General features: G+C 29.5%; 2 protein-coding genes across 3 annotated transcripts; one reads left to right on the plus strand and one right to left on the minus strand.

Annotated features, from left to right (window-relative positions):
* Window positions 1–1638: 1638 nt before the first annotated feature.
* On the minus strand, window positions 1639–5244 carry LOC106792637 (PC4 and SFRS1-interacting protein). 2 transcript variants are annotated; one of them, XM_014759136.1, is made up of 12 exons: window positions 4885–5244; window positions 4446–4516; window positions 4168–4328; window positions 3925–4091; window positions 3462–3651; window positions 3268–3366; window positions 2857–3133; window positions 2600–2774; window positions 2472–2525; window positions 2324–2389; window positions 2088–2220; window positions 1639–1997 (listed from the first exon to the last, which is right to left on the minus strand). In XM_014759136.1, the coding sequence occupies exons 1-12, from the start codon at window positions 4963–4965 to the stop codon at window positions 1864–1866; spliced, it is 1608 nt and encodes a 535-aa protein (XP_014614622.1). In that variant the 5' UTR covers window positions 4966–5244; the 3' UTR covers window positions 1639–1863. The 2 variants fall into 2 exon arrangements, with proteins under 2 accessions (XP_014614622.1, XP_014614621.1); XM_014759135.1 differs by having other exon boundaries at window positions 2857–3205; window positions 4885–5237.
* Window positions 5245–5625: 381 nt separating this feature from the next.
* Window positions 5626–11106, plus strand: LOC106792638 (bone morphogenetic protein receptor type-2). Its single transcript, XM_014759137.1, has 12 exons — window positions 5626–5989; window positions 6768–7065; window positions 7257–7359; window positions 7444–7641; window positions 7741–7977; window positions 8056–8211; window positions 8336–8518; window positions 8608–8777; window positions 8856–9051; window positions 9150–9350; window positions 9443–9664; window positions 9747–11106. The coding sequence occupies exons 2-12, from the start codon at window positions 6883–6885 to the stop codon at window positions 10781–10783; spliced, it is 2886 nt and encodes a 961-aa protein (XP_014614623.1). The 5' UTR covers window positions 5626–5989; window positions 6768–6882; the 3' UTR covers window positions 10784–11106.
* The last annotated feature ends 2480 nt before the right edge of the window (window positions 11107–13586 follow it).

The raw sequence follows: 13586 nt of genomic DNA on the forward strand, positions 1-13586 counted from the left end.
TATTTATATTCTTATTTTTTTGCATTCTCGTGTCGATCCTAACAATTTAATACTCTCGTGTTTCCAGACATATAAGAAAAAATCCTTTGTCTTTTTCTCTTTTTTTTTAGAAACAAAATAAAATTAATACTTTTTTATTTGTTTAAAATAAAAATTAGAAAATATATATAGAGAGAGAGAAAAAAAGCGCTAAATTAATTTTCGTTAAAATAAACATTATTTCAAATCATACTTTTTGTGATATGTTATATTTGAATAATTTCTATTTTGTACAAAAATTTGAAGCGTGGACAAAGTTGATGTCGGTAACTTATAGCCTTTGATAAAAATTCTACTCCTTTTGTTTTCTTTTATTATCTTTAATTAATTTTACCAATATCTTTGCAACTCTTATTTCAAACTAAATTCAATTTTATATTTTCATAATATTTATTATTATTATTATTATTATTATTTTTACGCGAATAAAAATATATAATTATAAAATAATCAAATTTTACAAACTTTTGTTTAATGAGCTTTTCTTTCGAACGATCAACTAAACTAAGCAAATTACGAAGTAACTTTTGACTTTTTACGTTCTTGAAACTAATTTCGTTTTGTGATAAACAAATTTGTGAGGTTTTAACAAGATAAAGTTTGAAATTCTATAGACATGTTCCAATCGACGCACGAATTTACGTGTTTACGTGGGTCAATTAATTTTTTTTATCTTCACAGTTCCTTATCTTAATTAATCAATATTCTATAATCGACGAACGATTTCATTTAACTTGAAAGTAAATAATTTTCTTGTTTATGAGAGCAATATAGTAAACTTAAAATACTTACCCATTCAAAACTTACACTTCGCTGTAATATTTCACGTTGCTTTCATCATACAAATCACTAATTTATTGCTACGATTCCTAATTTGTCTCTACAACTAAATAATAATTGAGCATTTATCTAAGAACTATTTGCAAGAATATTTTTGTAACATATTGTAAGATATACGTGTATATACCAAGAAACATGATTGATTGGCATTACGTTAAAAAAACCATACAAATTTTTCTTATTGCTCGGACGAGACGTAAATTTGCCTTTAAAGTGCAATAGAAACATTAATTTCAAAAATATTTAAAATCGTCGTATCTCGCAATAAAATCGATGTTTATCGATTTTATTTAACTGCCATGCATCATAGTACAAGATTTTTTTTTATATTTTTGAATTATTCATTGCCATTCATCAGTTTAGTATGTAAATGTGTAACATGAAATAAGTATTCCTGTATTTACATCGATAGTTAAAAAAAAAAAAAAAAAACACTATTTACGAAGTCAAGAAGATGATGATCGTGGTCTTTCTTTAATACGAACGATTAACGTGAAAATTTTCCTTTGGTACGGTCAAAAAATGTGTCAAAATAAATTACAATTTTACGCAAAGGCAGAAAAACAATGACATATTATTATAGAAAGATGATATCTTTTTTTTCTTTTCATTTTTCTAGGTCATATAATTTGTGTCAATGAAACTTTTGTCGTTGGCAGCATGAGTGTAATTTACATCACCGACTTGCAATTGTAAATATTCTGACACGTGCACGTAATTTTGTTCTTTTTTCTCTCATTTTCTTATCTTTTTTTTTTCTTTTTTTTAGTAACGCCGAAAAGGGAATTCACTAGAAATGTCATAGAAACTCATAGAATAATTTGCGGTAGGAAAATTTATCCACATTATAGATTATTTTCAAACGTGCAAAGGCCACTCCCTTAAATCAGTTGCAAAACACTCTGCTGTCTTGTATATCATAGTATACTGCACAAAACAAAACGTACTCATGTTCACCTTAATTACATACGAGATATACGTATGTTACTTGCTTTCTGAATCTTTAGGATTTTCCAATTTGATAGGCACTTGGTCCGGATCTAATTTCAATTGAATGTCTGTATCTTCTTGACTGCCACTATCGTCTCCGATAGATACATCTTCTGACATACCAGCATCTGAAGTTGATTATTACGTTTATTTCATAAATTATGTATTCATTTTAGAATTATCTTAATTACTATAAGATATTACAAATATTATAATACCTGGACAGGTCGGATCAGACATTAAAGAGAAAACTTTTTCTTCCGACATATTTTTCGTTAATTCCTTGAAATGGTCCACTTCAACAGAAAATGATTGCCAAAAAGACTGTCCTTCTGGTATTGTGAACATAGCCTACAGAATAATTTTATATTATTTTTCTTTCTAATACTTGTTATTTTGTGTGTGTATACATATAAGTAAAATTTAAATTTATTTAATTAATCAAATTAATGACCTTAAATTTGTTGTATATGTGCTCTGCTTTTTGCCTTATTTGTTCCGCTTTTTGTTTGAAAATAGACTATAAAATAAATTGTTCAAAGTTATTTGATTGAAATTAATTATTCATTTGTTTGATGATATGTAATATTAACGACATTTACCTCTTCTTCTTTACTCAACTTCCAATCACTTAAATTACCAATATATCGCCTTAACTGTAAAAAGAATAATCCATAAAATATTGAAACAGTGAAAAAAACTATAACTAGTAAAACTTGCAAATATTTACCCTTTTCACAGTTTCGACAATATGTGGATGCTTCTTTAGCATTAATGGACCAATGGATAGTGCCAATATATCATCCATCGCTTCTAAACATTTATCTGTATTAGCACGATCCAACCCAAGATTAGATTTTATTTGAGCATCCAATTGTAACAGCTGAGCTTCTATACGAAGCCATCTACAAAAAAAAAGGAATAAAAATAAATCATAATCTTGTATAATAAATCAATGTGTTGCAATTAACCAAATCTTTAAGATACCTTAGTTTGTAAGTTTTTCTATGAACTGCACCGTCTTTCGCCAAAATGCGTTTCTCATCCTCTGGCACATGTACATTAAAATCTAATGATTCTTTTACTTGTTCTGGTAAAATTTCACCGCTCTCTAATTGAGCCTTAAGTTTCATAGCATTGCGGGCTGTAGTCCAATCCCATTGTGTTCTAGCTTTTTCACTGTCAAATGATTTTGGTCTGTCTACATTTAATTTAATGCCCACAAATTCACCAGCAAATGTTCGTGCAAGAAGAAATCGTCCTGCTGTTTCAGAAGAAGATGGATTAGAGATGACGGTATCTTCCATCAATGATGATTCACCGATACTGTTCTTCTCTTTAACATAAAAAAACATGTAAATAAATATTCTAATTAAATGTTTTTTTTATAATACTTACTTTCTGAACTAATATTTCTCTTCTTGTATGATCCAGCAGATGATAGGTGCTCATTAGGCTCATCGCTTTTAATTTTGCTGCGTCCTCTTGAAGAATGTTCTATAATACAAATATTTTACATATATTATATAAGTAATATATTATTATGTATATATATATATATATATATATATTCATTTATTTTATATGAGTACCTTCTGTTTCTTCGGAACTGGAAAAATCTGCAAAACGCTTTGGTTTTATTTTACGTCCACTGCGGCTTACAATTTCTTTAGGCGACTCCTCTCCCTGCGAATCAAGAATTGCCTCGTGTTTTGATGTGTCACTTGTCGATGTGGGTACCGCCTTTGTCTTCCCACGCTTCCTTTTTAATTCTGGTGTATCCTAATTCATTTGAAGAATAAGTTATAACATTTTTTCATAATATTATATTTTTTTTAAAAGAACATCTACTAAAAAAATTTATACAATGTTAGGAGCAATCGCACCAACATTTTAAGTTTTACAAATGTTTGTCGGCAGATCCTGATTTTCTATCGGAGACAGAATGGCAATAATTGCTTCTCTTAAACAATATTGCTAAATTAAAATATAAGAGTTCAAGTCTCCGTATAATTGAAATAATATTAGAATGAAATAAAATAACAAATAGCTTACAGGATTATTAGATGTAGATAATGGTTTTTTTTTAAATGACTTTTTTTTATCTCCTTCATCAATAATTAATGATCCTGCTTCTAAGTCACTATCCGCTGCGCTAGCTGCTGGTAATTCCGAAGCAACATCAGCTCTTTTGGTGCTTGCTGCTTCCACCATATCCGATTCTATAATAATAGAATTATTTTTGATAAAATATTTGAAGCGTTGAGTCAAAATTCATCTAATAACTTTACAAACTACCTTGTAAATCATCTGCATCTGCATCTCTACTTTTTTCATTTTTAAGTTCTTGTTCAAGTTGCTGTAATCCCTCATGGAAAAATTTCCTTCGTAATGCTTTGTTACCAAACTTTGCTTTGTTTTCCGTGTAAGTAAAAAGCTCTTCAACTTTACATACAGCGCTGAGGTAAAATTTTAAGTAATTGTTTGTTATATATTTTTTATAAACTTATGCAACAAGTATTTTATCTATTTTAATCTATATAGATTATTCAAAAAAATGTTTTATCATTACTTACGTTTCACCCGTACCATAAAAATAAACGCTATACTTGGCATTTTTAGAATTTGGGTCTGAAACCTTTTCAACCTGTAAGTAGAATCAATAAAATACATGGTACAAAAATAATCTATATGGTAAGACATATGCAATTGAATTATTCATCTTTGTTAAAATGGTACGTATCGTAAACGAAACGTGATAATGATCGAAATAAATTGCTTTAAGAGTATTGATAAAAGAAAAACATTTTATTGTGGTTATACGCATAAACGAATTTATGTAAACATGATTTTTATATGGACTATAATAAATTAAACAGTTTAATTATGAATAACCTTATTGAAAAGATTAGAATAGAAAAATGTAATCGATTAAACAATGATATTTATTACGCTATCTGATAAATATAACATGCGTTCGTAAAAATTCCTTTAGATAAATTAGATGATACTCACTTTAGCTGGCCATGGCGGGTAACCTCGAACTTTTGCAAAAACTTTATCACCGGCAAAGAACTTTTTAAGTAACTTCACCATGTTTAGAATAAATCTTCTCGAATATGAAATGTCAGTAGTACGTATCTATTACACTGTTTATCGATAATCTCGAATAATTATATCTAATATTTGAGTAATCGTTGAGAAAACATCGCGAGAGCCGCCATTTGCACGATAGATCGAAAACACACACACACGATGCAACGCTGCGTTCCAATTCGTCCGTTCCTCTATTACTACATATTAAACCGCCTAAAATAAAAAGTCTCGAACTGACTATAAATTATTATATTTATAATCATACTGAATATTCAATGATTGAATTTAAAAAATGTGACCCATGTTTATGATTTATGCATTTATACATATACATATATAGTACATATACGTTGATCTTTATCAAAATGGTTTCCGTATTCGAACGTAGATGACGTCAGTCGTTAATCAACAACAACGCCATCATATTTTTTTTTTTCAATTATTTTTACACGTTGATTACAAATAATTTTAATTAAATACATTCAAGATCATAATCCAAAAGTTTCGGTCTATTATTAAAATAATATAAAACAAATAATCCTTGACTATATAAATTAAATCTAATTAATTATAATATTTATATAAAGATAAAAGTAGTATCCAAAAATCAAAGTGAATTTTATCGTCTTCAGTAGGTGCGTTCGTGCCTCGGTTAGTATCAAGTTTAGACATCAGAGTGCAGAGGTTGGGTGCGAGGGTGCTGCCAATATTATATCGTGACATTCTTTATGTATTCACTATGTGTCGTATGGCTTAGCACTCTTACAAACACACAACGGGGAACGTTTAACGCGTATCTCATTGCTTATCTATGAGTTTCGCTTGTTAGTATTATTTCGACGCATTTATTAATGCGTGATTTAATCGCGTTTCATTGAGTATAACTTCAACCCCGTCAATAATAGATTTATAATAATCAGATTTTTTTTTCGGTTTTATTAAATCGTGCAATGTTACTTTTAATCACGGCGTCAGGAACTTACAGAGAACACATGAAAATTTTTCAAAGATTATCGGTCAAAATGTAAGCATTATCATTTTTAATACACGTCGCGTCATTTGAATAACATGACATTTGTACTTCTCTCTCTCTCTCTCTCTCTCTCTCTCTCTCTCTCTCCCTCTCTCCCTTTCTCCCTCTCTCTCTCTCTCTCTCCCTCTCTCCCTTTCTCCCTCTCTCTCTCTCTCTCTCTTTCTCTCTCTCTCTCTTTCTCTCTCTCTATCTATCTCTATCTCTCTTTCTTTCTCTCTCTCTTTCTCTTTTTTTTCTTTCTCTCTCTCTCTCTCTGTCATATTTTATTTACAAATTTTCATTTCACGCACATCACACGCGCAGTAGACGTTAATTCTTTTCGTATTCAACTAACTTGTAATATTTATAAAGGAATTTTGTTTATGCATGTTTTTTTTTTTATAATAATATTAACAAAATTCATTTATCATACGAAACTGTTATGCATTGTGTGTGTGTGTGTGTTGATTTTAATAAAGAATTAAATTATTGTCATATAATTATAGAATTTATGTTTATTTCTTACATTCTTCTAATCCAAAAGAAAAAAGAAAAAAAAAATAATTTTGAATATGCATGATTGAAATATGATGATTTATCTTTCTTAAAAATACATAATATTTAATAAAATATATATCTATAAAAAATATTTATATATATTTTTATAATATTCATGGGAATATATTTTATTACAATTATGATCTACAATGTTTACTTTAATTACGTGTAATAATGTTAAGCTAATAATTATATTAATATGGACTAAGAAAAAAAAATGTCTGATAAACAGATGAACAAAGAGAGCCTATGGTTAGTGCAATATATCGCTATGGTGAAAGATGGCAATTCTTAAGAAGCATTGCTTCTGCTGAAGTGGCCAACTTGAACTGGCTTGCTAAAGCACAATGAGAGCCATTGTATCAGTCGTATTGGTCACACTACTGTATGGGATAAGTTCAGCCCCCATTCATGCCAGTAGAATATGTGCAAGTAGAAAAAAAACAAATGAACATATTTCCTTGAAAATAAATTCAGCAGGATTGCCTGTTGAAGATTTATCCGATAATAATAATGTAATTCGTATCTCAGTAAGTGAATCCAATACACACATTATTCAATTTAATTAAAATTACAAAAGATTTTTTTAGTTAATTTTAATTAATAAACATTGCGTTATAAGCACGTAACAGTAAACAAGATATTAAAGATCTAAACAAAAGAATTTAAGGATTCTTTAGTAAAATTATATTTTTTTTTTACATGGAATTACATTTTACAGGCAGACGATGACATTAAATTTGATAAATGCATCAATTTTTGTCATGCACTCTGGCAAGAAAATAAGACTGCTAATGGTACAGAGATCATTATTTTATCACAAGGTATTTATTTGATTTATATTCTATCTCTGTCGTTAATCGTTTATGTTATATTATTTTCATTTTTTAATTGTTTTTTAATGAAAGGCTGCTGGAAACAATCTGGTGAACAGAAATGTGAAAATACCGAATGTGTGGCATTACAACGTTCTACCAAGGCTTTAAATAATACTAAGTTTTGCTGCTGTCATGGAGATTATTGTAATTTAAATATTACTAATAATAATCTTTTGTATTCCGATAATAAGATTTTCAATTCTGCGCCAGTGCAGAAAAATCTTGCAAGTGAGCTTCCTACATTATTTTTTTATGGATTTATGATTCCTAGGATAAAAATTATATTGAAAATTATTAATGATTTATGTGATATCATTATTTTTATAGCAACCGAATATTTAGAACAGTCAGATTCAGAAAGATGGTTGCTCATCGTAGTGAGCACATTAGTTTGCACTTCATTGGTGATATGTACAATAGCTATGATGATATATCGAACGTACCGTAACAATATTTTAACAAGATTAGGAAAACCAATGTCTTACAATGACCAATTTATGGATAGTACAGCATTAAGGACTGGTACTTATACTGTTGATCATTTAAAACTGACTACAATTGTCGGTATGTTTTTTAAATATTATATCATTGATTCGTATAATTATAATCGTCCGTATATAATACATTTTTAATAATTTTTAGGACAAGGACGATATGGTTCCGTTTGGCAAGGTAGTATGGGAGATCAAGATGTTGCTGTGAAAATCTTTCCCTCTCATTATCGTAATTATTTTCAAAATGAAAGAGATACTTACTGTTTACCGTTCATGGAACATCCATCTCTATTAAGCTACTATGGTTAGTATTTTTATTTATTTATTAAGGTGACAATAATTCTTCATACAGACACTATTTGCAGTCAAAGGATTAATACAAGATACAATTTTTTTTATTTCTTAATGCTGAACATTTATGGATACAGGTGTAGATGAAAGAATAAGCATGGAAGGTAGCACGGAATATCTTTTGGTACTAAGCTTTGCTCCAAGTGGTACTTTAACAGATTTCTTACTAACGCATACAGTTGACTGGCTGACATTCTGTAAAATGGGCCTTTCTGTAGTCAAAGGACTTGCATATTTGCATACTGATATTCGTAAAGGAGGTAAGCAAATATTTTTAAGTCTACATTGTTTGTAACATCATTTTGTATGTTGTATATATAATTATTTAAATAAAAATAATAAATTACAGATAAATTCAAGCCCTGTATCGCTCACAGAGATATAAATTCTAGAAACATACTGATTAAAGCCGACGGTAGCTGTTGCATATGTGATTTAGGATTAGCAGTGCAAATATCTGGATCCAAATATTACTCTAACGGAGAAGAACAACATGCTGAAATAAAATCAATTAATGATGTAAGAAAATGAATAAGTTTAATATATTAATCGAAGTTTTATTAGATCTACTAGATACTGATTTTAATTTTTTAACAGGTTGGTACTTTGAGATACATGGCACCGGAAGTATTAGAGGGTGCTGTTAATCTACGCGATTGTGAAAGTTCTCTCAAACAAATAGACGTTTATGCAATGGGCCTAGTTTTGTGGGAATTAGTTTCAAGGTGTTCCGACATTTACATTCCTGGATCAGAGGTGCCTCAATATAAGCAACCATATGAAAATGAAATTGGTTTGTATGGATCGAACATGAATTAAACATTTTATATTTTTAGATTATTCACTGTTTTATTTATATCTGTTCTTTTTTTGTTTTTTTTTTTTGTTTAGGATTGCATCCTACATTCGAACAGATGCAAATTTTGGTATCGCGTAAAAAAGCAAGACCTCTTTTAGAAGGAAATATAATCGATAGACCAGGAGTACGTCTTATAAAGGAAACTATGGAAGATTGTTGGGATGCAGATGCTGAAGCACGTTTGACAGCTTTATGTATAGAAGAACGTCTTTCGGAACTACAATCTCATCGTAGTAAGTAGGAAAGGGTTCTTTATTCATAGTCATTTTTTTTTTACATTTACGTTATTACGAAATATTAAAATATATCGAACAATTTTGTACAGTTACTTCATACTTTACCGATGGGAGTCCCATGGTGAACTCTCACTGTGCCTTAGTGCCTTCAACCACGAATAGCCTTTATAGCGAAACTTCACATCACGATAATATCCATGTTGTTCAACTAGCAATGCACATGAGTCAAGATGGATCTACGAACGAGAGCAATATGGTCGATAATTTGGTTACACTTTCCCCATCGGATAGTGTCGCTCACGAACATAGTTGTAAGTAAATTATAAATCTTCTCTTATAATTATTTTTTAATCAAATGTAATATAATAATGTTATTACATTTGATAATTTTAGTTAAAAATTCGAACGAGGTAGCGGTGTATAACCACACTCAAACTCTTCAACCTTATCAAGGAAGAAATCCTTGCATGGAGAGGAATTTGATGTTACAGTCTGATTCGTTAGAGGATCTAGGATGTAACGGTAATGTTTTAGTTGACAAATCGTTGAAACACGCGTGCAATGATCAATACAAAGTAGTAACGGAAGCGCAAGGTCTCGTTTCGCACGATTACTTAGGTCAACATACGACACAGTTGGCACAACTTAGACCAGCCACACCGATACCGTACGTACAAAATGTCATATCAGATGACGGTGCTACGTCTTATAATAAACGCAAGCAAACGAATATGCATGACAATTATCTTCAAGAAAGTCCACGTAAAAAGATATTCGGTGGTTGGCCGAATTTAAAGAAATTACTCGTCAACAAGAAGATGCACCCATATAACAAATATCCGATAGACAGGGAGGATTCCAAATCCAATTTATTGTCAAAGCAAAATGTACAAATTAAGACTGTGGACACTAACGTGACCATCTCACCTGGTGGTAAATACGTTAACGGTATTATTGGTAAAACTTCAACTTCTACCGCGCCGATAGTAAAAAATGATAAGAACGTAGTACAAACTGGAAATAACGCGTACGACAATGACGGAACGAGTAATGCTCGACCCTCGACATTGCCGTTAGTTAATTTGAAAAATAAAAAAGGGGAAAACAATCTTAGCAGGCAGGAGAGTATCGATAAATTCAACGAGGTCTTTAATGTTAGATCTAACGTCAACGTGTTGAAAGATCCCAACATGAGAATTAAAACTCCGGGTGATTTACCACCATCCGTGAGAAAGATTCGTGGTCGTGCACAATCTTCAGCTAGATTTTCCCTTTACGACGATAGAATGATGTGTACTATTCTTAGCGAGGAAGATGATCGTAGCGACATAGCAATTTGGAATTCGGTGCCATTTGGTATGGATCTTAGTGAAACAGATGGAACGAGTTCACCTATTAAACATAGTACCAAAAATGTAACTTGCTTTTAATTGAGAAACATGATATATATCCGATGTGTATGTAAAGTCTCGATATAATATGTACGAAGAAAAAAGAATAGAAAAGAAAATAAGAGAGGAAAAAGTAAGTGAAACTAGAAAAAAGAAAAAGGTTGAAATACAATTTAGCCTGATACAAATGATATATGTACAGAGAAATTTTGTTTTTAAAATTTAAATAAGATTTTATACTTAATACTGATATGTTATTAAAAAAGAAAAAAAATAACAAAATACAGATACATATATTGTATACAATAGAATTAGACATCAGGAAATCAGATAAAAAATGAATATACTTAAAAAAAAAAAAACAAAAGACAAATATCAGAAAAATTTTAATCGCATAATAATCTAACAATTACTTAAATACACGTGGTGGTTTGTCGCATCAGATAGATGGGCTTTTCCTCTTATTTCTTCATTGATATTTAATACATAATTATGTCTCGAAAGTAAGAAGATTTAGCGCATCTAAGATACAGTGCAATGCGTATTTATTATAATTAAAGTAAATAGGGAAATATTTTCAATGTTCTATGAATAGATAGAAAAACAATTTCGTGTTTAAATTATCACATAAATTTGTTCTATCGTTTGAATAGAATTGATCAATCGGTCAATCATTCTTTTTAAAAAAAAAAAACGTGAATGTGTATAATATTTATATACATGGACAATCAATGCAAGCTAACACGATTGATGTGATTTTACGTGTATTCGTCTTTTACTCGTTTTTTTTTATACATTTAACTTATAAAAAAAAAGAAACAAACATACGAACGCGTAACAGTAAGAGAGTGTGATAGGGAGAGAGAGAGAGAGAGAGAGAGAGAGAGAGAGAGAGAGAGAGANAGAGAGAGAGAGAGAGAGAGAGAGAGAGAAAGAGAAAATTATTAAGCTTCGATATAGTAATTAAGAAGAAGAATCATAAGCATGAGCTTTATAAATGAAAAGAAAAAAAAACAATTATATTATGCCTGAAAGTTAACTGAAAATAATTACTTCTCTAAGGTGTAACTCACATTACACCCATATATTGTCATTGGATTTTTCATTCAATTCGGAATAATACTTTACGAGTCATGTGTTTAAACTATTGCAAAAAATAAGTATTTGCACATTGCACAAAAGAAACCGCTTGATATTAGTATATAATTAGAACATGACATCTTGTCCATTTATGCACAATGATATTAATCGAATATGTAAATATGAGATTCAGTCATTCTATAAGTTAATTAATTAATACTAACTCTTATGTGCGAATATAGTGCGATATATTTCACTATGGATTATAATACGCAAAAGTATGTACGTATGTATGTACTAAAAATTTAACTATTACCATTTTTTTGTATTTTTTTTTTTATATATATATATATATTTAATGCGACCTTAAGTATCAATTAAAATTAATTTCATTTAAATTCATTCATATTGATATTATCACACATTGACATTTAGCCAAATTCGACTAATTCAAAAGATTGTATTAGACTGTTTGTTAGTTATCGCTTTAACCCTTTTCTTACGACACGCTTTAGGGCAAGTATTGTTCCATATAAATTCGTTTGTATATGCGAATCGTAGTATGGTATATACGACTCCTATATGGGTCCCTAGTAACGAAAGGGTTAAAAAGTACCTGCACAAAATATGCGCTAGAAAAGTACATCGATATGTAAATATTTGTAGGATAAAATTAACTTGATGTAATTTTTATTTTCTTTTATAATTAGTTTCTTTTTTTTTTAAATATTACTTTAATTAGAATTACATTGATTTTCGTGCAATTTTTTGTTGCCAATGTATTATTATTAGGATGATCGTATTAATAAAAATGAGATATTACGTGCGATTCGGAATAAAATTATTGTAACAAATTTTAAGCGCAATTTGTACTTTGAAAAAATAATTTTTACTATATACTGTTATAAAAATTTTTGGAAATTTATTTTTTTATTAGTTTGCTTTTTCTTTTTTATCAATGCCATCCAATCATTATAGTACATACATACATATGTATATCTATATATAAAATGAGTTGCATGTCTCCTCTTTATCGTTGAATCGTGAAACTCTAGACACTATAAAAGTGGCAAATGCAGAACTATTCATTCTGTCATTCCCCATCTCCTTTCCCTTCCCCTCCTCACCACCCTCTTAGCAAAATGTGATTGGCGGCCAAGTCTTCTTCATTCTAACGATTCAATGTCGTGTCGTACAGAATAAACGCATAGAATTTTTGTCTGCGATTATTGTATGATCATCAGTCATCTGTCAACGACTGTTAAACGTGTAAATAAGAGACAAATAAAAAATAATATCATATATAAAAAAGATAATTTATATATTCATAAGTTTTATCCAAAAAGTATAGTCAAACAAATAAGATTACGTTCGGAAAATTATGCAACTTAAGCGAAAGTTAAAGATCGATAACTTCCAAATGAAATAAATTCGATGGAAATGAAATAATAATTATGTTTAATTGTGTGTAAGTTAAATGACACTTTGCGATTAATTGGATAATTTTATTTAAAATCAATGTTTTTTTTTCTTTTTTTTTTCTTTTTATATATATACGACGTGCACATACAGTTTTACGTTAAACTTTTTTTATTTTTGTTTTAATTCACGAAGATTGTCAAACGATAAATCGTAATATTAATCTTCACTCGTCGAGGTCTAACGATCACCATATTTTTTCTTCTTTTTTTTTGCGTTTTTTTTTTTTTTTAATTTTTTCTTTTCTTTTCTTTTTCTTTCATTAAGATCAATACGGATAGAT

Source organism: Polistes canadensis, unplaced genomic scaffold (genome assembly GCF_001313835.1).
Source record: "Polistes canadensis isolate GaletaPanama2010 unplaced genomic scaffold, ASM131383v1 scaffold_507, whole genome shotgun sequence".
Lineage (NCBI taxonomy): Eukaryota > Metazoa > Arthropoda > Insecta > Hymenoptera > Vespidae > Polistes > Polistes canadensis.